The following is a 26,957-nucleotide window of genomic DNA, read 5'->3' on the forward strand; positions in this document are numbered from 1 at the left end:
TCAGAGTGATTGCAAAAAACGGTTGAAATGCATCACAGAGGTTCTGGTAACACTTTCACAAAAGACAGAATCATTCCCAGTGACTAGAGCTTTGAGAGAAACATAACAAGGCAATGTAGGATTATACTGTGCTTTTCCAAGATGTTCTAAATAGAGGTGTCGCTGTTTCAATATATGCTGACGTGTAAGCAGAACACCAGGAAAGTTAGCTATTTGTTCGTGAGGTATCTTCATTATGTTGTGGACGAAGTCAAACCTTTCAATACGATTGGAATGATCTGAAATATTTAAAAATTATTAATTTTATATAAAAGTAATAGATAATTTCCTTGCATTACACTACTTGTAATGCAAGGAAATTCTCAGAACAAGTAAGGTAAAGAGCTTACTTGTTCTGGGAATTATTTCAATTTCAAATTTTGGGAATACTGTGCCAGAAGTGCACATCAGTATAAGTCTTGTAGGTCTCTGTGCAGCAGCAGTGAGTTGTGGATTTTCAATGTGGGATAGTTGTATGCCACACTGGTAGCCTTTCTGTACGTGCAACTCTTCTGAACCCCCCCAAAATCCAACTTGAAGTGTTATTCAAAGGTGGAAGGCCATAGCTGATACCTTGATGAAAAAAGGACTGCCTTAAATTCATGAAATGCCTGACTAACCATAGTTTGTGCCTTTCACAGGGAGCTGCATATCCTGTGACACTGGGCACAAATGTGTAAAGGGCATTTGGAGTGATGTGCCTGACATTCATGGACTAGAAAAGTGTCAGAAAATACTATGAAGGAACAAATCTTGCTCCACAAGATTTGATTTTGACAGGCGTATTTGGAGATGGAGAGAGAGAGAGAGCACTTCCTGCACTGCTGTGGCATTACTGCAGAAATGGGTCCTATAAATATCGTCATGGCAATGCTGTATCATACAGGGCCAGTTTGTGAACAGGCCCTAAATTATCCTAAACTTTTTTGTCAGCCTCAATAGCATGAGGCTGACAAAAAAGTTGGACTTACCAGGTCCTCTTGGGTAGAGGTAGCCTGTTTCGGTTGTAGGTACAGAATTTTTTTTTGCAGGTGAACAAAGGATTACCTCAATAGCATTAGACTGGCAAACAGCCTTCATTACAGAGGACAATGTAAAAGAAGCCTAGATCATTGTGAATTAGTGATAAAGAAAAAGCCAAGGAAGGAAGAGATTTCATAGTCAAGTTGATTCATGAGACCTGCAAATCACAGAATTCTGGTTATCCAACATGTCACACATCAGAAATTTTTTTTCTCCTGATTTCACTCAGCATTACAAACAATACCCGGAATGGATAAAACTTCACTTTAAAAAAACAAAAACAGAAAGTTTTGATGCTGTATAGAAGTGGCATGGATAATTTACCCATCCTACTTGGATTTTTTCACTTTTTTTTGTCACAAAAGTTTTTTTGTGATATATATATACACATTATTTAAATAGTCTATACAATTTAATTATCTCTAATAAATTCTTGGGACATTTCTGAGAACAATGCAGAAAGCTAGAGTCATGAACAATGAGATAAATGTAAGCTGCTTCTAAAATGATTCAGGTTATCACTTCTTGACAGAGTAGGAAATAGTTTCATCATTAAATACTAAGCTAAATCAGAAACTGCAGATTACGACAATCACAATGTGATGAATTGATATGCACCACTGAAACATTTAATGCTTTTTAGATTGCTACTAGATGGGCTGAACTGCAAGAAAAATTGGTTAACAGCAATAACATCAAATAATTTGATAATTTTAAAAGCAATTTATGGGTTTGGAGAAAATACAGAATCTTTCAGTGGAAGAAAGACATCCCTCAAGCAATTATTAAAGCTGTAAAAGAATATACAGTATACGCATAAAAATAATATACAATTTTTTTTTTTTTTTTTTTTTTATACTGAAGACAGATTGTATTTAAACTTGATTATCCAGAAAAATTTTCACATTCTACTGGGATAAAGGAAAATCACTCTCTCATTCTCTAATATATTGGGTGCTTGCAATAGAAAACAGGTTGGCCAGAGCCAACGTCTGTGTCGGGAATATTCCTTAATCTTTGCCAATGGCTGTGGACACATAGATAGCAGTTTCCCAACGCAACTTCTCGGTATAGTAAATGCTTTATGAGCAACACTAAATTTTGGAATGCTGTTAAGAATTAGTCTTTAGCTATTAAAAGCTAAAGTGATTAATTCTTAATTTGTGCTTTCTACAGCATCAGCTCTATTGTCTAAAGGCCAGAGATGCGAACAATGCGTACCCAGGTCTCTCTAAATTAGTTCGTTATATGGAAATTTTCTTCATTATATGGAAACTATTTCCAATGTAATGACCAGGGTGAAATCAAAAAAGTTTGCTACATAGAAAAATTCACTATACGGAAGTTCATTAAAGAGAGGTCCGACTAGCTAACTTTAGCAAAAAATATCTATGAGGTTCGCTGGTCTGTACAAAAGTTTGCCAAAATATGCACTCTGCATGAACACTGTTCATGCGCATATATAAAAATGGACGGAAAAATAACCCCTCGCACACACACCACTGCTTACAAGATGCATAAAATTGTATGATTTCTTTGAAAAGAAATTCTTAAAAGTTGAGGTAGTTTAATTCAGCCGAAATTTACTTACTGATTAACCAGATTTTTGGCTTTCCAAGTAATAAAAGCTTTATTTCATTTTGTGAAAATCCCATCACTTCTGTTACAGAAAATGTTGCTTCCTGCAAGATAAGAAAATGTCAGCACTTGTGTTATGAGAGAATAGTTATTTTTATTAACAAACTTACTATTTTCTACTAAAAGAAATAATGTTACTTCAAAGCAAGCAAATCAGATTTATAGACCTAAAATTGGTACAAGTCATTTTCGAATGATCATATTGCCAACAGATATGCAGATATTGCAAGCAACTAATTTTTAATACAGCAAAGAATTACAGTTTTGCACCTAATAATGCTTTTATGCTGTTTTCATAACCTGTCATTTCATTTCAGGATGGCATTATTACTGTTTTTCATGATAAAGATATATATACCCTCTGCCATTTACAAACAAATTCTGTAACCTGCGGGAACATTTATTCTAAAAAAAAAAAATTGAAAACTAGCAATGGTTTTGAAAAATTTCGCATTTTATATTTAAACAATATCAATTTATTGGAGTCTAACCCAGGACATTGAGGTAACCAATAGCTTTGCAATACACAGCAGACACTTTCAAAATTTGATAATGAGCTCCAAAACACTGTCATTGTTTTAACAAGAGTGTTTGAGTAGAACGCCTACTTCATTTACTTATTAAAGATTAAGTGTAATTAGAAATTAATTGGTATTCAATAAATCTCATAATTTAAGCTCAAATTTTTATATGGAGTTGTATCAATTACCCTATAATTTTAATTTCATATAAACGTCCTTCAACAAGGGTGAGAGCAATGAGCCCTTATTCATTTTTTTCAACAATCCTCTAAGAGTTGTTACTGATTTGGCAAAAGAAATTATTATACGAGATGTTTCTTACTTCTGTTAGCAGTTAATAAGAGCAGAGCTTTTTATTCTAAAAAAAAAAAAAAAAATTTACTGGTAAACAGAAGTAAATGTTTGGAAGAGGGATGTATAAAAGACATCTGCACATAAAACAATGAAATACCTATAATTTCTATTTTTAGTAATTACAGTACATTTAAATAAATATATAACAGAAAAAGTAATGATATGGAATTATTCATCAAAGCAAATTCCAATGTGTCACGGTTATCTTCTGCTTTGGGTATCAGTTAGCAAAGTGTGACCTTGCAGATACTATGAGTTGCTGTAGGCTGCAGAACTGAACAGCAACAGGACAAGGAGGATCCACAACTCGGATAAATAGCAAAATAGTAGTTCTGGGCAATCGCCTCTTGAGTGAGTCATGATTTAATTTATTTTGCTGAATCCTTGCTCACCGGTCAAGACTGGAATGCAATTCAAAATGGTTAAAGGAGAAACAGAAATTTCTATCAATGCCTGTTGCAGCAGCCAGAAAAAACCCTGAATAAGGGTATTATACAGTACAGTAACAGTCATCTAAACAAAGTTATTCTGATGTGCTTCATCTTGTAGAAAATCAAAGTACAGCTGAGAGAAGATATGTTACTTTTTTTTTTTTTTTTTTTATGTGAACCCCAAACACGAGAGGTATTAGAACCTATAGTACTTAGTACCGTGCTTGGGTTGGAGGTTTAGAAGACGAAAGAGGATATTTGTTGACATTGGACTTGAACTTCTGTAGACTAATTTTCAGGAAATACTTATGAAGGAAGGTTGTTCCAGAAAACGGCAGTTGAATGAATAAATGAGGAAGATGAAAAGTTGGTTCTGTGGGTTTGAAGTTGGACAGTAAATGGATGTTGGCTGGTGGCGGCATGTGTTAGGACTGTTTTGAAAGAGAGAGCAGGAATTATAGAAGCCAATTCAGAAAAACAGTGCCCATGGAAGTATCTGTAGAAGAGACATGCAGCAGAAACAGTACGTCTATGAGAAAGCGAGTGGAGAGACTCTGTTAGAGATGAATCATTAATTAACCTAACTGCCCTCTTCTGAATGGAATCAAGAAGCCTGAGAGAGGTTTTGGGGGCACCACCCCAGATGTGGGAACAATATTCCATGGCAGGGCGGATTTGCGATTTATACAGAGTGAGCAGCTGTTTGGAAGAAAACTAACGCCAAGAGAAAACCAAGTTTTTTAGATGCAGAGGAAGCAATATTTGTAATGTGCTTGTGCCAAGAGAGATTAGAAGTCAGGGTAATCCCCAAGAGATATATCATTTTGCCTAGAAATCGGAGTGTCACTAAAGATAAGCATAGGAGCAGAAGAATCCTTTTTGCGAGATATAAGACAAGACTGAGTTTTAGAAGGGTTGAAATCAACTAAGTTGTCTTTGCCCCACTATCTCACTATCCACAATGATTATGGTGTATATCATTTTCACTATCTCAGATAGTGAAAATGATATACACCATAATCACTGTGGTGCTTTGTATATTACACACAACAACTTGCAATATCAAAATCATGCACATGTCCAAATGCCTTACATATAAGAAGACGTGTGTGCATAGATCTCCGCTTGTAAGATCTCATTCACTATCAAACATAGGGAGTGAAATCCTGAAACAGACTATTGCCAGAAATGAATCATGCTGAACCAAGGAATGCCACAAGTTCCACTTTTTGTTTGACCACCAAGAACATTACTCATACAGTTTGTACCAAATGGTACCATGATAACTGCTGAATACCATTCCAAAATACTATATTCATGCCACAATAAAGGTCATGCATACAAACATGTCAAGTGCCAGTACTGCATTGTTTCACAATGCACTCTTATGACAAGGAGAGTGTATCTGCATCCCTTATGATGGATCTTATTAAAAGGTTGGTATCCAGATGTCTTACTTCCAAAATATTTCTGTTTTTGATTACCACATTTATAATTTCTCTTGGAAAAAAAACTGTGAAAGTTAGGCATTTCACGCAGCTGGTGATGTAAAAACTACAGCAATGAAATGGTTTAAAGAGCAGTTAGTTACCTGAAGTTTAACACTGACAAATGCAAAGTACCACATATGGGTAGCAGTAACCCCAGAGTAATGTACCAACTGTACTACACTCAGGGTAGTGGAGAATGAAAAAAAGACGGGGTAATAGTGTAGTCAGATATGAAGTTTTCAGAGCAGCTCAAGGGATCTTGTCAATGATAAACAGGAATTTTGCTAGCAGGAATAAGGAGGTGATTATCCTTTTGCATAAGACAATGGTCAGGCAAAACCTTGAGTACTGCATATAGGTCTGGAGGACTCATTTTAGAATGAATGTACAACTGTTGGAACGAGTACAGAAAAGGGGAACAAAGGGATGCTCTTACCAAGGAAGACTTAAGTTCTGCAAATTGCAGTGTCTGGAAACTAGCCACTTGTGAGGTGATATGATTAAGGTGTATAATGCCTTGAATGGTTTGAGCAAGCTTAGTGCTGATGAGGATTCTTCATCTTGTTCAGATTATGCACCTGAGGGGGGGGGCATAAATTCAAACTGAAGAAAGATAGTTGTAAATAAGTTCAAGGAAGAACTGGACAAACTTGAAGCAAATGGATGGGTGACACGGGAAGTTTTTTTTTTTTTTTGGCTGATGCTGTTTAAGCTTGCTTTCTTGCATCATATGCCTCTGCTAATGCTAATCTGCACCAGAGAGTGGATTTGCTTAGGCAAGGTTAGGATAAATGTCTAAACAGTAATTCTGTATAATCTTTTGCAATTTAAAGTAAAATATAGCATGTTTATTTGAATAAACCTCATTTCAATTCAGATGCAAAAAATGTAGAGGAATAACTACACTTTTATGATGTTTATAATGTAATTTATTAATAATTATTTTTCAGAACTTAAACTTAAAATCCAACATAATTGCATTCCAATATCACTTTCATGGGCTGGTGAAATGAAATTCCATCATGTAAGGTAGTGATGAGCATAATGAAATAATTTAATATGGCAGATGGCAGATAGATGTTCAATTATGGATTTTTAATAATCAAATGGAAAAGTGTAGTTAGAAATGAGGCTGATGCTGGGAAAAACACGGGGGGGGGGGGGGGATGAAACATTAGTTTCATTCCATTCTTTGGATTTTTTTTTTTCAATTTCATACTCAACTATTTTGCTATCGAAGTAATTGATTATGGCAATCATTCGATTATTGAAATAATCAATGCATACTATTACCGATGGGTAACATGTGGAACTGCATAGTGGTACAACAAATCAGTTTTAATACACAGAAAAAATTCTTGCATACCTTTCAATTTCTGTAACATTAGAGTAGAAACTAGCACCTCACACAGAAACTGTTACAAAATGTAGATATCTTATTGCAGCAAAATAAAGTAAAAAAAAAGAGGAATAACTATTTTTACTATCAAAACAATCTACATGAGAATATGGTGATAAATCATAAATTTATTACAGTTAAAATATACTTTTTCAAAATCAGAAATTTATTACTGATGTTACTTTAGTCAAGGCTGTTGTTGTTTTTGTTGTTATTTGGTTTTTAGGAGCATTAGCAACTAAGGCCATATTGCTCCGGGATATGCGGTGGTCATTCCCTGACCTTTCCACATCCTCCATATTTGGTGGTGACGGGCTCGAACCCCGGTCTAATCAAGAACCGTGTGGTACGCACTGCTGCTCCTTCCCACCTGGCTATGGAGGTCCCTTTTAGTCAAGGCTTAAAGGTTTTATTAAGCCTTGACTAAAGTACATGTTGTGATGTTAATACATTAATAAATTTCTTTCCCCCCTAACACACACACACACACACACCAAAATAAAACAAAACCAAATTTCACAAATTTATATAAAAGACAAAAAATGAACATTTACCCGAATATGCTGAAATTTATTCAAAACAACTTTTGGTGCTTTTGTCATCAACAGCCTAATTTCATCTCCAGATAAGCAAAATTGTTTCTGAAAGTAGCCTAGCCTTTTATCAACTTCTTTCACAGTATACTGAAGGAAATGTGGGGCTGCTGTAACAATTCTTGAAATAGCACTTTCACTGAACCTTTTTGACTCTAAGTAGTTTATGCGAACTTGGAGATCATCTAAATTTTCTTTGAATATTAAAGGATTTTTTGTCAAGTAGTGACCTAGTTCATCAGTTGACACACCAACACGATGAAGGAATAGTATATGTTCTTTAATATCTTTTTCAAAATCAAGTTGCAAAATGTATTTTGCAACACCAGGTTTCTTTTCAATCTCAAACAAGTTTACACCTAAATCTATCAGCTTCTGAAGTGTTTCTGATTTGTTAGCATATGCTGCAAGTGTAAAAGATTGTGGAGGAGCTGGAGCTACAGTATCCAAAAACTCAGTTATTCCTGGAGATAGTGGGCAACTTGGATTTTCAAAGATAGCAGGTAGTGTTTCATCCTTCACTAAATTAATATGGGTTGGTTTAAAACTGTCATTGGTAACTGTTAACACAAACTCTTCTTTAACATTGCATGATGTCTCACTATTTTTGGCATCAACTTTGGTAAAAGATGATTCTAATATTTCCTGTTGATTGTTACATTCTCTTGTGAATTCTTCTGATTCACTCTTAACTTCTGTGGAGCCAGTTTCTGAGAGAATATGTGGCTTTACTTGTTCATCAACATCTTGCTGGGACAAACTGGATGTTGTTTCTTTAGAGGAGTGCAGTGATTCAGAATGAGTTGCACGTTGAATGCTGAGAAGATACTGTTGTTCATTAGTTTTATGTTTAATTATAGTTTCTTCCACTGGTAAAATACTAAAAGGGACAAACAAAATTTAATGTCATGAAAGAGTATAAATTAATAGGCTATCTTTCAACCAGCACAACAAAAATTAACTATTTTAACTCTGAGATTTACAAATTAATATTCAAAAGGTCAATTCACAAAATCAAAATTTAAATATGAAATAAAACATTCTGTGTGACATTAAACAGTATTATTCTTTGATATTAAATGAGCATTTCACTTAACCCTTTAAGCAGTGAGTATGCTAAACATGTGTGGACTCGGGACAGTGAGTTTTATACTAGGAACTGACCCTTACTTCAACAACCATATTGAATTGCAAGGTTCTTTGCCAGTTACTTCATGGAATTTTGAAAATTTGTAGAAAAAACACAATGTACAAAAACTTTTTAATTATAGAATGAACACTACCAGGGGAGCCAACTGTCCCGATATGGCTGGGATTTTCGCAATTTAGAACTTCAAGTCCTGCTTCCCTATAATACCATCATTTGTCCCAATAAAAGAGGAAACAACTGTTAATTTATTGATTTTACATAATTTTAATTAATTCTAATAACAAGAGAAAAATGAGAATTGAGAAATCTTTTTTCTCTTTGTTGTTTTAAATTACTATTATTAGCCATATGGTGCAAGGAAACCTGAAGCTTATGCTGCACCAGCCAAAAAAAAAAAAAATTTTATGAATTACTGAGAGAGAGAAGTAGAAGAGAATCACCAAGAAAAAGAGGAATGATGATATCCAGTTCAGGATGTATTAATTTATCTATGCCATACATTATTTTAGTAATAATTCTCAAATGAATTTTCCTTTTTTTGAATTGTTAAAGTGAAGTAATTTTGAAATCAAGAAATTAAGCGATTCAAATTAGATGTTTCAAATTTTCATCAAAAAGGTATTATATCTAGAAAAGTGGTTTGATTTTAATGACAATAAATTAAAAAAAAAAACTACAACATTTAAAATTATCTAATCCACCAACATTTAATGCAATTTGAGAATTAGTAGAAATTGAATATTTCTACTAATTCTCAAATTGCATTAATACATCAAAAATGTTCTTAGATTTGCTTTTTGAAGAAATTTTAAGTCTAAAGGCATTTTGTTCATCACTTAGTAATGAAGAAAAGAAAATGCATGTTGATAAAACATGGGTGCAATTTTTCTCAAAATTTCCAGAGGCAAATATTTGTCTCAAATTGTAAGTTCCATATTAAGCATTCCACATTTCAAATGCTCCATCAGAAAGTGTTTTCAGCTTAATAAAAGCTGCTTGACGGAAAGAGAGAAACTCTTTTATTAGAAAATTTAGAAGCTAAACAAATTGACAAATTTGTTTAGCTTCTAAAAATTTGTTTAGGTGTAAAAATTTGACAAATTGACAAATTTGTTTAGGTGTAAAAAAATTAACATGTCCTGTTCAGAATTTAAAAACTTTATAAAATCTTCAGAAGGAGAAGAAATTTTAAAACTAGCAAAATCTAAAGAAAAATATATAAAGTAAAAGTAGTCTTCCTTGCTATTTTAAAAATAACTGTTATAAATAATATACAGTTGAACTTAGTTAAAACGAGCACAGAAATAACAAGATCATGGCTGTAATGAGCAAAAAGCCATAATGATTTTAATTTATGCATATTCCCATACAATCGCTCACTGTTATAATGAGTGCACTACAGGATATACTGAACAAATTTTGGTAACTATGCAAATACAGTAAACCCCGCTATTCGCGGGGGTTACGTTCCTGAGAAATGTCGCGAATCCCGAAAACGCGAATACTGAGTTATGGCTCCCATAGTAATAAAGAGGTTCCGTTCCAAAGTATGAAATATATAAGAAAAACTAGTCTAAAATTTTGTCTATGTATGTATTATATGTACCTTCATAATATGACTATGTACATAGACAGTACATAGTGAAATGCAAGCATATGGCATCGAAATGAAAATAAGAAACAATTTTAATATTAAATGTAATATTTATTAGAAATTTCAAACAAATCTTTCAAACCAGCGCCTTTGCTAGCTAAAAAACTTATCCTGCCAGTGCTATCACCAGTTTCGCTAAAGTGTTGTTGAAGGAGTTTTGCTTTTTCACGAATGATGAGTGAACTTAACGGAATTTTATTTTGAGTTCGGTCTTCTATCCACAGATTTAAAGCTTTTTCCATTTTTTCTAATTAACATCACAAGTTACAGGGCATTTCGAAGCAATTAGCGCGTTTTCACGGACACTACGGCGAATTTTTTCTTCTGATTTCTTGATTGATCGTACCATTGACTCATTGATTTTATAACGTTTTGCCACTGAGGAGACACTTTCACCATTAGAAATTTTGTCTAATAACTCAATTTTATTCGCTAATGTCATCACCTTCTTTGATATTTCCACATTTCTCTTGTTATTCGTAGCCATATTTTTGTACGGGTTAGAAAGAACTTGTCCACAATAAAGTCACTTTCTTCCGTTAACACACTCGAAAAAGTCTGTTTTACACTGCAAAACGGTAGATTTATCATTTTTGTAAGCATATCAATTTATTCAATTTATAAGCATATAAATTAAAAGCAAACAACGAAACCTTCCATGACAAACGCATAATACATACTGAACAAGGATTAGGAAGAAACATCCACACTCGCGATTTTTTTCACCCCTCTCCCCCCATCCACCGAGCGCTGTTTTGACCGGGAAAGATAATTTTAGCCACGCCCATGTTTTTTATGGCGGAAAATATTCACGGCGCTTTAAAATTCACATTTTTTCAGGTTTCATTTTTATCGGCGATCGCGAATACGCGAAACCGCGAATACAGATACCGCGAATAGCGGGGGTTTACTGTATTCTTAATTGCTCGGGTAGTCGAAAAAACCCAATTCTTAGAATAGATGAAAATCAAAAGGGCAGCTTAGCTTTATGACCACCTGCATCAGATTAGTGGCCAGTTTATGACCTTGCCCTTCTGGGGAAGGGGATTATACAATAGTGCATTGGTGTTCCGCTTGTCGCATTACCCTATTTACAGATTGTCTTGTATTCACAGAATCATAAATTTATTTTGGGACTTCTAAGAACTTTGTATGCATTTCGGACTTCTAAGAACTTTGTATGCAGATCACTTATCATTTTAAAGTAAAATCAGTTAGAAACGAACCCTTCCTTGGGAAAAATGTCTATTTACAAAAGAAAGTGTCTCTCGATTCACAAAAAAGTCAAAATTATTCGTGAGTTAGATTAGAACATGGTGCAAAAAATGTTGAAGTATGTAAAAAGTTTTCTTTGTCCTCTTCAAGTGTACTGACATTGTGGAAGAATAAAGATGTTTACATATTGGCACTGGAAAAGAACATAACCGAAAAAAAAAAATATATATATATATATATATAAAGTGTGAGGTTACAAACATTGATGAAGCAATGGTTCACTACACAAAGAAGTGCTGGATTTTCAAAAGACAATCTAAACCTTGAAGGCTCAAGCAGAAAAATTTGCTAAACAATTTGGACATAACGATTTTGTGTGTAACAATGGTTGGCTGGATCAATTTAAAAACCGACATAACACTGTTTACGCAAAAATCAGTGGAGAATTTCAATCTGCAGATCCAATAATGGCAAATGAATGGATTGACCAGAAATCAGGAAAGATTTCAATGACGAAGACATCTACAATGCCAAAGAAACAGGACTTTTTTTTATAATTTGACACCTGACAATACATTTAAATTCAAAGGGGAAAAATGTGTTGGTGGAAAAAAATCAAAAAGGCTCACTTGACGGTGCTCGTATGTGCAAATATGACAGGAATTGATAAAAAAAGAAACTGTTTGTTACCGGAAAATCATTAAAACCTCGGTGTTTCAAAAATGTAAGGAAACTTCCTGTGGATTACACTGCAAACAAGATAGCTTGGATGACTTCGGATATTTTTCGGCAATACGTAAATGATTGGAATAAGGAGCTATCGAAAAAGAAGAAAAATATTTTATTGTTAGTTGATAACTGTCCTGCACATCCCCAGATTCAAAATTTGTCCAACATTAAGCTAGTGTTTCTGCCTCCCAATGCAACATCAATTTTACAACCAATGGACATAGGTGTAATCAAGAGTTTGAAAGGATTTTATAAAAGATTTCTAGTTCTACATCTGATCAGTCAAAGAGAATAGAAACTTACAGAGTCTATATCGATATTGGGTGCTATAAATTTATTAAATGATGTGTGGAACAACATTACTTCAACAACCATATTGAATTGCTTCAAGAAATCAAAATTAAATTCAAATGAAATTTCAATTGTAGATGAAGATGGAAATGAAGAAAACAACTTACTATTATACAAATGGTTGCTATGTAACAACGTTGTAGGTTTTAATTGTATGAGTCGATGACAACTTATTAACTAGTGGTCTTCCTACAGAGAGTGACATTGTAGATGCTGTGCTCAACAAAGGCGATAACGACGATGGTAAAGATGATAATATGATAATTGAAAGTGAATTAAAATCAGTGCCGACAATCTCACAAGCTCAAGGTTGTTGTTGCTATTGGGTTTAATGACACAAGGGCTGCTGTGGCCAAATTGAGTCTGTTCATAGTTTATTTAGAGGTGACATATTGTTATACAAGCTGAAGGTGCAATGGACACATTAGTCGATTTTTTTGAAGGAACTGAGGCAAGTAATGAGACTTAACACATTGAGCATTTTAAGGGGAAACTTAAGAAATATCAAAGTGAAATCTTTAAAATAAACATCAATTTTAAGATTCATAAATAAAGACTAATTGCAATCATGTTTATTATTAAACAGTATTGTTTTTAATTACAGAGAAATAAATAGTGTTTAGTATTAAATGTATGGTTTCAAAATTACAGACAAATAAATTGTGTTTAATATTAAGTGTACTGTAGTTTATACAAGCTTATTAATACAAATAATATGTAGGTATATACTTATATTATTTTTTTCTCTCTAATATTTCTTTTGTTTTTTTGAATCTATCTTTTTTTTATCAAGTTATTGAGAATTTAAAAAACAACATGGCTGATGGTGGCGCTGGTAGCACCAGCTGTATGCTAGCTAAATTAGTGCACTATTAAAATTAGTTAATAAAGAAGGTTTTAGGAAGTGCTGCTCAAAAAGAAGTTATATTTTAGATAAAATAAGTGTTGGTGAGTGATAGGCTAGGATCTGGGACCTAAAGGTGGTTTCATTTTCTGACTGTGAACTTTTTTTTAAAATGGCTATCATTACTATTCTTGGATATAGGAAAACAGGAAATTTCAAGGTCATTAAATTTTTAAGGAACTATAATCAGTCACTGGGAATTATTAGCAGAATAGTTGTGCTACCTGATAGCTTTGTGGTAGTTTTCAGAATACCAAATTGTATGTAAAAATACTCACGTGTTGCTGAGTTATTTATTACTGTTATTTTCAAGGTCACAGTCATTCTACCGAGTCAGCTATCTTCATGAGATAAAAGAACTGCAGCAGTGCCACCTGCTTGTTCAGTGGGATTAGAAATTCGGCATAAATTGCGTAAAATTATTAAGTTGCGACATCGCCATTGTATAAGAGATACCATTTCTATATAGCTGCGTAAGGCTTGACAGATCGGCAGCTTAAATCCCTAGTACCGGATAAATGGTGAGGGTTGATGTCAGGAAGGGCATCTGGTCGTAAAAACTATGCCAAAACAAAAGGTGATTGATGGAAAGTAGATGTGTCATGGCTACCGAACAAAGGACGGGTCTGGTTAAAGACGTTAGTTCAACTAGAGATGAAGAAGTTGAAAAGTGTTAGAATAGGAACATTGGGACGATGAATGGAAAGATGCCAACCCCATATGAACGTGGAAAGAAGGCGAGGACAAATAAGAAGAAGATTGAGAATTTAAAAAAATAGGAAGTAGATTTAACTCATTACTGATATAAATTGTTCATTGTTTAACAACCCCAGTGGTTTCCCCATCTCCACTAACACTGATATTGCAAGTATTGATTATAACGAGGGAATTTTGTCGGTCCCTTGATGCTCATTATAACCAAGTTCGATTGTAGTTTATATGGGACAAATACATATTAACAACAATCATATAACAAATAAATACTATGACTGATTGTGATAAAAAAATGTATTTTAATTGTAATTTTCTTTTATCAGTCTATCCAGTAGGAGAGAGACAATTTATTACACTTGTACACTCTCTTTCACTCTGCTATCATTCTATTTTTACATTTTTTTTTTCTTACATTTTGTATTATGGATTTTTTTTAGTTAAATTTTTTTTTTCTGCCATCCATCTTCTTTCAAAAACTGTATGGGGGGAAAGCAATGGTGTGCAATGTAACTTAAAGTAAGGCATGCACAACCTAAACCTTTACAAGTATAAATTAGCATTAGTAGAGGCATATGATGCAATAAACAAGCTGATAACAACATCAGCCAAAAAAAAAAAAAAAAAAAAAAATGCTATACTACACATTTCATTCAAGTTGTCCCACTTACCAATTTTCAAAATATGGCCGCTCCGAACACTACCCTGCATTTTATTTTTCCATTTTCCTGTCAGGGGAACACTGCGTTCCTACTGATGAGAGCAACAGGCTTGGGCTTGTGCTCATTTTAGAAATGACATTGTTATTCACAAATTGAGCCAAAATTACTAATACTGTTTTTAATTTAATAACATCTAAAGCCATCAGACACTAAAAATTATAAGGCTATTACAGTTGTTTCAAGTGTTATTGGCCTCTCGTCAAATAATAGATAGCTTCAATTAGCAACTTTGTGCCAAAATGGTGAACATGGGCTAGAAAGCTTGGAAACTAAGAATCTCAGAAGAGATCTGATTGAAATGTATTTGGTACTAAGGGGGGAGAGGGACAGCAAAATGAAGAATTGTGTAATTTTTCGAATTGAACTGGGACACAAAAACCCAGGCGGCATAAATATGAATTATTTCAAAGAAATAAACAGACTGACTCAAGAAATTTGCATTTGGTGAATACTTTGTTGATCTGTAATAAACTGCCTCCTTGGGTGGTCAAGGAAGAGCTGGTTCAAATGCCTTTTGGCAGTGAGAAGAATATAATAAAAGGGATGTATGTTTGAATAGACAATTTTTTTTGGCTGATTTAGCAAAAACATAGCTATCTTGCATATTTTGGCCAATACTAATGTTAATAACATTGGCTTGACAGTGCTCTCACATACACACTACTCAGACTCCTCTTGGAGGAATCTATAGTATTAGTATTAGCAATGGCCACATGGTGCAAGGAAGCCTATGGCTTATGCTGCACCAGCCAAAAATAATAATAAAATAAAATAAAATAAAAAAATAACAAAAAATAATAAATAATAATAATAAGAAAAAATAAATAATAAGAAAAAAGGAAATAGACAACCTATGCGTTTCCCTCCAGCTGACCTTTGAATATGTGTGGTAGAGGCTGATAGAGGGTATTCACCCTCTGTCAGCCTCTACCACCCATGTAGGTAACTTATTCCAGTAATTTATAACTCGCTGGCTAAAATAAAACTTCCTGCAATCCAGTCTAAACGTCTTCCCCCTAACTTGAAATTATGGCTCCTTGTTCTAGAATCATTTATAACTGTGAAAATTTCGTCCTCATTCATTTTACTTATGCCTTGCACACCTCAATCAATTCTCCTCTAAGGTGCCTAGTTTCCAAGCTCTACAACCCACATATTCGAAGTCTTTCTTTAGGTGGGCTCTCCATAACTGAACACAGTATTCCAAGCGTGGTCTAACAATAGCGGCACCTCCATAGCCAGGTGGGCAGGAGCATCTGTGCGTAGCACACGCTTCTTGATTAGACTGGGGTTCGAGCCTGTGACCACCAAATATGGAGGATGCAGAAAGGTCAGGGAATGACCACCGCATATCCCTGGAGCAATATGGCTTTAGTTGCTAATGCTCCTAAAAACCAAATAACAACTAACAATAGTCTTATATAATGGGATTATGACGTCCTTATCTCTACTCACAATTGTTCGATTAATCATCAATAGGACATCATGAGCCTTCCTTGCAACAAGTCTACAATGCTTGGAGAACTTCGTGTCTGACCGTATCGTAATACCCAAGTCCCTTTCCTCCACTACCAGCTTTAGTTCAACTCCACTAAGTGTATAAGTTATTTTGGGGTTATTGTTCCCCAGGTGCAATACTTCACACTTTGCTGGATTAAAGCATAGATGCCATTTTTCTGACCATTCCTGAAGTCTATCTAGGTCACTCAGAAGAAGCTCTGCTTGGTGGTGATCATTAACTACTCTACCAATCTTTACATCATCTGCAAATTTAGACATCACATCCTCTATCCCTTCATCGATGTAATTTATGAAAATCAAAAACAATAGTGGTCCTAATACTGATCATTGGGGAACCTCACTTCTTACATCAACCCAATCTGAGGGATAACCATTTATCACAACTTTGCCTCCTGCCCCGAAGCCATCCATCTAAGGATTTTCCCTGTGATTCCAACCTGTTCCAGCGTATAAAGTAACCACTCATGTGGGACTGAGTCAAATGCTTTGCTGAAATCCAAATAATGTTGAAATTATTCCCTAAGTCCAGCTCTTGAGTGAGCCTGTCAAAATAGCTAACCAGATTAGCTAAACATGATTTTCCCTTTACAAAATTATGCTGAAATCCTTCATAATTCCATTTCTATCTAAATGATCCTGAATTGCACCCTTGATTATTGTCTCCATGATTTTCCCTACTATCGAAGTTAGGCTAACCGGCCAGTAATTTCCCACTTCACTACTAGAACCGCCCTTATGTATTGGAGATACATTGGCACTTTTCCAATCCAACAGAATCACTCCCGAGTCCAGTGATGCTCTCATAATTAGCCTCAATGGTTCAATTCACTCGCTTGCTGCCTCCCTTAAGATTATAGGGTATATGCCACCAACACCAGGAGCCTTACCGGCCTGTAGGCTCGAAAGTTTCTTCATTAAATAAGCATCGTTAATTACATTTTTTTCAACTACACTCCTTTTCTCGTTGACGTAAAGGGTTTTTCTTCTGTAAATATCGATACAAAGTAACTGTTGAGTTCATCTGCAACTTCAGCTGAGGTATCTAATACTATCCCACGTAAATTACATAAGGGTCTGATCTGGTTTGTCCTTCTCTTCTTTGCATTTATATATATGTGAAGAATTCCTTACCCCCTTCTTTGCTCTTGCTCTCTTTGCCAGCAATTTCTCATAATCTGCCTTTGCCAGCCTAACCTTTTGTGTGGCACTATTACAGATCAATTTTTAGCTGTTATAGGCTTCAGTACTTTTTATTGCTCTGTAACTTTTCCATGTCATCTTTTTCTGCTCAAGTAATCTAGCAACTTCATTATTCATCCAACTAGGAATCCTCCTTGTGGAGTAATTTTTAATGGGATATAAGCATTCAAGGCATCTGTGATTAATGTTTTAAAGGTATACCATAATTCAATTGTATTCGCCCTCTCTGTGAGATATCTACCCAGTTAATGGAGGCCATGTAGCAGCTTAAGCCGTCATAATTTCCTTTCCTGAAATTATAACCCATTCCTTTGCCCTTTAACTACTGCTACCTCTCTCTCTTCATCGTCCATCGTAGAACTCTGTGATCACTTCCTGCTACTGGTACCTGTACTGTCAGCCTATTATATCATCTGGTTCATGGGTGATGATGAGGTCTAGAGTATTCTTTTCCCTAATACTTTCCCTGACATGTTGATACAAATAGCAATCATCTAGTTGATTTAAAAATTTAGTCTCTCATGTGGAGTTTCCTTCCCATTTGCTCCAATCAATTAGAGGCAAATTAAAATCACCCATAATAAGACATTCACACTTACTTGTACATTCCATTTGCATGTAGAGGCTCTCATCATAATCTTCACAATCACCTGGCCTGTAGATTACTCCAACTCTCATTACACCTTTGCTTCCAACTATCTCACACCATGCAGATTCTATACTAGCATGCAAAATGTCTGAATCCAGGAAAGATTTTGTCACGCTCAGGCTGCTTTTGATAAGAAGCATGACCCCACCACCCCTTCTATCTTCCCTATCCTTCCTAAATACATTATACATACTGTATTGAAACTCATCATCCCCTATCTCCAGGTGGCACCACGTTTACGTAAGTCCCATTATGTCAGTGTTACTTGTCCTAACCAGCAGTTCGAATTCACTCATTTTATTGACAACACTTCTGACATTACTGTATAAACAATTAAGACTTCATATTCTTGTATAGTTAACTACCCTGACACACCCCTTAAAGTTATTTAAGCTTGCTTCCCTGGTATTAGCTGCCCGCTCATTTGAAATGTTTCTGCCCTCAGAACATCTTGCTAATATGTTCTGTTGCAGTAAAAACAAGAACTCTTGAGGTAGGTGCAAGCATTAATTTGACCAATATGATCAGAATATAGGATCAGGGGACTATTCAGCAGCTAGCCTACAAAACCATTTTAAAGATATACCTTCAAAATAAATAAATAAATAAATGCTCTTTACTAACATAAAGAGCATTTTTATTTATTTATTTAAGACCAGAAGAATAAAAAAAAATACAAATAATAGGTAGAGGAACCCTTCAAGGAATAATTACACCAGGGATTAACAAAAAATTCAAGAACAATAACATGGTAAAATGACATATTAAGAAAATATACATGGAAATATGCCTGACTTGGCCACCACAAGGCACTCCAAAGTCAAGTCAAGAGTTACATCACCCGAAGTAAAGTCAATCAAGGCAGGCAGGCAAAAAAGCATGTCCAACTGTATTCTACTCTTATATCACAGTGACAAATGGAGCAATTTCTTCCCCATCAGGCAGTTCGGAAGCAAAAACAGCATCAAGAACCTACCACCCATAGTATTTACACATGGCAAAATTCTGGAGGTCATGGTACAGGTTCTGTATGGTGGGCAGCATTTCAGTTAGCAGGATTCTCCCAGAGAGAATACTGCCTGCTACAGTTAGTGTCACTATAGGATGTGACCTGAGATGACAGTAAGGAATCCTACAAGGGCATGTATCCCATATGCAGGATTACGAGGTTAGGCTAGTCAATCATCTTGACAGTGAAAACATCTTTTCTCCCTGATAAAACCAAGAAGCCAAGGAATACCCAGAGTCTCGACCATATTGGTAGTGGTCACTTGCTGAGGGAGAGGAAATTTTCACACACCCATTTCCAGGGCTAGTAATCAGAGGTGAAGAATTTTCAGTGTAATGAATGCAGCAGATGCCCAAATTTATGATCCATGGAGAGCTACTGGCAAGGTATTGGTAATGAAGTATTTACAGGCCAGAGAAAGACATGTAACACGGAGAAGCTGATTTTTTGCTATCCAATGGAGATGAGCAGATCTTGTTAGTAGATGTTCAACATGTCCACAGAGTAAGAGCTTGGAGTCAAAAACAACTCCAAGATCAGCTTGAGATGAGACAATCTTTATGGTTGTTCCACAGATCAAAGACATTAAATTAGATGGGGCCTGTTTCCAAGAGAATATCATTTGATGGTAACAAATGGAACTAGCAGTGCCACAAAGAGAATAAGAGAGAGAGAGCAAGAGTGCGCACCACAGTACTGGATCTTGTTCTCCTAGAGTGATCATGTTTAAGTATTATGGTTCTCCTATAGAGGATAGCCTGCAGCAACCAGAGTAGGTCCCCATGAATATGGAAATAATTCTCAAGGTGAGAAGTATTTCCATATTCATGGAAATAATTCTCACCTTGAGAATTATTTCCTTGAGAATTTGGATGGGTATCCAAATAACATCAAAGGCAGCTTGCAGATATAGGTAAATGTAGGGAATTTTTGAACCTCACTACAACATCTGTCATAACTTCAAAAGATGTGACTCATATTGCATGATAAAAGAGATGGGCGAGATGCTGGAGCTTTGCTCTGTAGACCAAATGTAGTTTTCATCACTTTAAACCTCCATTAAAAAAAGTGGTGATTTTGCACCAGGCGATAAGAGTCATCTAACATCCAGTACTGCCTAATGTAACAGGGGCTGGCTATTCCTCTGGTAATATGAGCATCATATCTTGACCCCTGCTTACATTAATTCACACCTGGGCGGTCATCTCCAGTATCCTAGGTATTCTATACACGTGGAAAATATAGTCAAGGTTACTAACAGTTCCACTAGCATGAGGTGCAAGCAGAGGAAAGTTCAATGCATCTGGCTAAGAAGTGAGACCTTAACATCACGCTAAATGCCATTTGTGAGTGTAAAAAAACACTGTATTTGACTAGTCCATTTTGTGTTGTTCTGTATAATTATTCTGTTTACATAGGTAACTATTAATAGCAAGTATAATTTTTAGCGACATGTCATTTTTTCAAATGTGTAATTGTGGTACATGTATCCTTTGATTTTGACAGAACATCTCTGCTACTTTAAAAAATAAATAAAATAAAGTGCTAGACATTGAAAGCAATTTGTATTAAAATTAAAACCTGTAACAAACTTTAATCTAAATATGACATGTATCAAATTCTTGTTAAACATTTTTTTGCCCAATAATTTGTAGAAAAAACTTACCATTTTGTAATAATATAAGATCTGTTATGATAATAATGCTGAGGAATATAAAATGCAGTAAAAGAGATTGGTGGCCTAATTTGAGCTATATTCTCTAGATTAGGTAGCACTTTTGTTCCTCTTCTAAATGCATGCCAGACAAAAATAGAAGCCATTGCTTGTTCTGAAAATATAAAATTAACAGTATCTAAACAATTAAAAAAGCCAACTGGCAAAAAATTAACAATGTTCAGCATTTTACACCTTGACAATGAACAAAATCCATACATACATAAAATTTTGTTCACTACTTACTCTTGTAATTTCTACACCTCCATGCAAATTAACTAGAACACACTTCATCATTTAGTATTTTTATACAATGCAATGTTTTTCCTGTATGCTTGTATAGTAAAAAAAGTAAAATCAATGAATGGATAGCCACTGGAAAGAGAAAAACAGTTCTTTATTCTGATAAGTCCCATTCTGAGGCATAAGATTTGTTTGTGCATATGGTTGACTAAAACCTGTCTGAAGTAAGCCGTCAACAAACACTTAAACATCCAAGCAAAAAAAAAAAAAAAAACCTCCTTTAAAGTCCTTTTTCAAACTGTTGGGATTAAAGGACTCTTTAATCCCAACAGAAAACTGAAAAACTGGGATTAAAGAACTCTTTAATCCCAAAAGCTTGAATGATAAAAATACAATCAATATTTAACCATTTTGTTAAGCAGGATGGTAAATGAACTGAATGAAAGATTCTCTACTGGCAATTATATTTCAACATGATTTGGCTCTCTGTTCATGGCAATCTTCTCGAAAAAACAATTCCAAAATTTTTTTGAAGATCACTATATTCAGGTGTTATCTTGGCCTTTGTGCATATGGTTGAATTCAAAGAAAACTGAAAAATTTTAATGAATTCAATGCTAAAATGTCTTTTTAATTTCCACTAGCCTGAGTGTGATGTCAATGTTAACCTTCAATTGTCACTTCTCAGCTCATATGTGTAATTTATCCAGATCCTTTTGCAGTAGCAAACCTTCACCACTGTCATTAATCATCTGCAAACTTAGATATTAAGGCTAATATACTTTCATCAATAAATATACAGTAGACTTTCGAAATAATGGCACCTTTGGGGATTCAAGGTGCCGTTTTATTTTGATTTTTCTGTTATCCAGAAAGTTTTATTTTTAATGTATTTAATGCAGAAATAATGAGGCCAAATAAGAAATAGAGAGAATAAGGATGCAATTTTATTAACTGCACATAAAAAACATAAACATGTTGATGATCCAATGTTATATTCTGCCATTAATACACTTCTGCTGAAGCCCCGTTCTACTTTCTTTATTGTATCAAGTTTAGTCTGCGTGTGTAGCATAGTGGTATCATCACCATCCTCCCCACACTGGGTGGAAAAGGCTGGGTTCGAATCCCATCGATGACGCGAGGAACTTTTATATGCTTTTTTTCACTCCGTGGTTGAGTTAGTGGGTCGCAGGCATAGATAAAAAGGTTTTCCCCCCAGAAACTGGGGTTTTTCGTCTGGCAAAACAGGGAAATCGAGCAGAAAACATGAAATTTGCAGATACAATACACATGGGTATATGAATTAACATTCCGAGTGACCCTAATGTAATAGTTTGTATTATATCAAGTTTCTCACTAAGCTTTAATGTTGGTCTTCTTTCCTTTCTGTATGAGGATTATTAACTTTAGAAGTCATAGTGAGGGGTTTTTAATTTAAAATAAATGTAAAACAGTGGTATAATCCATGATATTAATATAACTTTAAAGAACAAGCCCATGTCTGGTGAGTATGGGCTTGGCGCACCTAGGGTCCTGATACTAATAATAATAATATCAGTACAGAATTCACTTTGAAAATGGTGAACTCAAACAAATACAGTAATCACGTGACCTGCCATTTTCTTTTTTCGGCACTGCAAGACATCTGCACTGTGTGTATACATCAGATCTCAATATATATCATTAATAAATATAGAAAACAACAAGCTCAGCAATGAAACCTGGGGACTTCACTAATAACAGAAAACCAAGCAATACAGAATACTCTTTGTATTCTGTCACTCAACCATCCCTCTATCCACAGTAGCAAATTAACCCTAATGCCATATTGTTCCAATTTGTAAAGCAGTCTTTTAGGTGAAAGTGTTAAAAGCTTTTCCAAAATCAAAATTATTTTTTGCATCCAGTTTCTTTGTTATTGTGTTATAGTCAGACTGGTCAGACGAGCTCACCCTTACACAAATCCATGCTGTCAATGCAGTCCTGTCTAGATGGTCCTGTGTTACTTCTTTAACCAGTGACTGTAATAATTTTATCTGGAAGAGAAGTCAAGCTAACAGGTTTGTAATTACTCATATCACCCTTTATGTCCCTTTGAAAATTGAGAATACATTCGCTCATCTCCAGTCCATAGAAACCTCCTGCAAATCCAAGGATGCTCTCACTAGCATTAATAGGGGCATACGATGCAAGAAAATAAGCTTAAACAGCATCAGTAAAAAAAAAAAAAAAAAAAACATTTCTATTTCACCCATCCATTCGCTCCAAATGTTTGTTCTAGTTCTGCCTTGAATTTATTTAAGCTGTCAACTTCTAAAACGACAGATGGAAGTTTGTTCTAGCGATTTGTTCTGGATATAGGCAAATTTCTGCCCATCTATTCTACAACTGTCTTTCCTTAATTTGAATTTATGCCCCCTCGAGCAATTAATCTGAACAAGAGGAAGAATCCCATCAGCACTGAGCTTGCTCAAATCATTCAAGGCCTTATACACCTCAATAAGATCACCTTGCAGGTGCCTAGTCTCTAGACACTGCAATTTGCAAAATTTAAGCCTTTCTTCGTAAAAGAAACTCTTTGTTCCATTCATCTGTTGCCCTTCTCTGTACTCGTTCCGCAGCTCTACATCCTTCCTAAAATGAGGCCTCCAGACCTCTATACAGTACTCAACGTGTGGTCTGATCATTGCCTTATACAAAGGGGATAAGCACCTTCTTATCCCTGCTAGCAAAAGTCCTGTATATCATTGACAGGACACCATGAGCTACTCTTGCAGACCATCTGCACTGCTCAGAAAACTTCATATCTGACTGCACAATTACCCCTAGGTCCTTTTCATTCTCTACTACCCTGAGTGTAGTACCACACAGTTGGTACGTTACTCTGGGGTTACTGCTACCCATATTCAGTACTTTAAATTTGTCGATGTTAAACTTTAGTTGCCACCTCTCAGCCCACCTGCTCAACTTTTCTAGGTCCTGTTGCAGCAGCGTATTGTCATTAGTGTCACTAACAACCCTGCCAACTTTCGTATCATCTGCAAACTTAGACGTTAAGCTTGATATACCTTCATCAATAACATTAATGAATACAGAAAACAAGAATGGACCCAAAACCGAACCCTGGGAGACACTGCTAATAACATTAGTCCACGAAGAGCAGTGTCCATTGATTACTACTCTCTGTCTTCTCCCACTCAACCATCCTTTTATCCATAGCAGCAACTTGCCCTTAATGCCACACTGCCCTAATTTGTACAGCAGTCTTCCATGTGCAACAGTATCAAAAGCTTTCCTGAAATCCAAGTATATGATATCAAAATTATTTTTGACATTCAGTTCCTTTGTGATCCTGCAGTGCTTCTTTAACCAGTGTCAGATACTACAGGTATACTCTTCACATTTTTGGTTTCGTTAGTTGGTTTTCTGCAATAGATGTCAAAATTGTAGCAAGACCCAGAAGAACTACTTACCATCCAAATTTTGTAACCGAACCTCACTGATTTCCCCTTGATAAATTGTTTGGATGGATTATGTCCAAAATACTTCACCATTGACTTGTCCTTGTGGGAAAACTCCCCACTGACAGAATTGTTTTATGAGCATATTCATTATTGGCCTAACTTTGTACATTTAATCTTGACAATTTCCAATTTCATCATTATTGGCCAGATGTACAAATCTCTTTATTTCTAGATATCGATTTCTTGACATGGCATTATAAATGCACGAGACACCCAAGTCCTCATCCAGCGATCAATACATTCTTTCTTGAGGAAGGTTGTGATATCCTGTCAAAAGCAATATTGCAATAAAACTTCACATTTCTTTGTTGGCGATAGTAAATTCATGATTTTTTTTTTTGTCGAGTGTATATTATGGTTTGTTCGCATATATAGCCTGTGATTTCATCACTAAAAAGTTTTTCAAATATTTTGGGTGGGGATAAATCTTTTAAGTCATTTTTCATGGCATCTACTCACTTGTAAAACAATGTTCATTTGTTCTGAGAAGTGCATATTCCGGATGTCTCTTCAGCCATTTTGCTTTTTTGAAATCAAGATATATCGTTGAATCACTACCACTTTTATCTTCTGGAACATCATCTTCTTCTTCCGGGGATAAAACATCTTCATTGGTATTTTCAAATGAAATTTCCAGAGAATCAGGAATTTCTTTTGGAAATGAATTACAACAAATCAACAAATTCTTCACAATCTGTCAACTCATACAAATTTGGAGGTAACATGCAAATTTCAAAAACATCATTATTGTTAGATTCTTGATTTGCAATATCTTCGATAGCTTTCTCAAGTCTGGTGTATTTCTTCTTGCCATAAAAAATCTTCAGTTCCATTATTGCCCAGTTTACATTTCACTATAAACAAAAATAAAACTTATATACAGTAATGCCTAATGTCCCTGTTTGAGGACAGTAAGATATAAACAAAAAAAAAAAAAAAACTAGAAAAAATGTAATGTAAAAAAAAGCAATAAAAATGTAATAGAAAAAATGAAAATTTGTTCATATTTACAGCATATATTGTCTCTAAATTTAATTGTAAAACAAAGACAGTCTGAAAAAACACTATATATAAAACAAAAATTTGATGACAATCCGTGAGTCAGTAGAAAAATAAACCGGCCTCTTGCAATGATTACAAGATCGGTACTGAAGACATCTGTGCTGACAGCGGTATATGAATCATTTCTCATATTTATAGATAAACAATATAGAGAAATATTTCATGGAATTGTGACAGGTTCAAAATAATAACATTTTGAATTAATGTTCCCACATGAGTATGCCCGGCACTAATGGGTTAATTTTCCCAGAACAGAAGTTAAACTAATGGGTCTGTAATTACTTGTGTCACTCTTTGATCCACCCTGATCACCCTTGTGAATTGGGGTCACATTTGCACATCTCCAATCCATGGGTACCTACCCTGAGTCCAAGGAAGCTCTCATAATTATGGCTACTTCCTTTGCTGCTTCCTTAAATATAACTAGATAGATCCAATCAACCCCAGATGCCTTTCTTATGTTTATTTTCAACAATTTCTGCTGTACTTTGCTCTCAGTTATTACAAAATCATTTAGCTCACTGCCGGAGTTTAATACACTCTCTGGCATTCCCCTCCCTGAATAACTCCTCATGTGTAAATGTTGATGCAAAATACTCATTCAGTTTGTTAGCGACCTGAGTAGGATCATCAACAGTTGAACCATCGATATCAAGTGCACCAATCTGATTCATCCCCTTCCTTCTAGAGTTTACATTGGTAAAGAACTCTTTGTTGTTTTTCTTTGCATCCTTTGCCAAAGATTTCTTGTAATCTGCCTCTGCCTGCCTAACTTCCTTTGTGACTTGATTACAGACCAGCTTACATCTACCATAGGCTTCTGTGTCACTTGTTAATTTATATGTATCCCATGCATTTTTCTTCTCTGCCACCCAGAGGCTTACATCTGGTATGGGCTTGGCACACCCAGGATCCTGAGCTGGATATCGTCATTCTTCTCTTTCTTGGTGATTCCCTTTTCTCTCTCTCTCTCTCTCTCTCTCTCTCTCTCTCTCTCTCTCTCTCTCAGGGTAACTCAGAAATTTTTTTTTAGCTGATGCACATAAGCCTCTGGCTTCCTTGCATTATATGGCTAATAATAATAACCAGACATAACAACAACCACCCT

General features: G+C 35.1%; 1 protein-coding gene across 1 annotated transcript in view; it reads right to left on the bottom strand.

Moving 5' to 3' along the window:
• Positions 1–26,957, bottom strand: part of mTerf3 (mitochondrial transcription termination factor 3) — a 114,317-nt gene continuing 87,360 nt past the window's right edge. Inside the window, exons 5-8 of the mRNA XM_090385541.1 lie at positions 20,970–21,132; positions 7,450–8,368; positions 2,654–2,744; positions 1–278 (exon numbers count right to left, since the gene is read on the bottom strand). Coding sequence (XP_090241667.1) covers positions 1–278; positions 2,654–2,744; positions 7,450–8,368; positions 20,970–21,132 — 1,451 coding nt within the window. The remainder of the gene's footprint in view (positions 279–2,653; positions 2,745–7,449; positions 8,369–20,969; positions 21,133–26,957) is intronic.

The sequence above is a fragment of the Mastigoproctus giganteus genome, chromosome 11 (genome assembly GCF_048544385.1).
Source record: "Mastigoproctus giganteus isolate SK-2022 chromosome 11, ASM4854438v1, whole genome shotgun sequence".
Lineage (NCBI taxonomy): Eukaryota > Metazoa > Arthropoda > Arachnida > Uropygi > Thelyphonidae > Mastigoproctus > Mastigoproctus giganteus.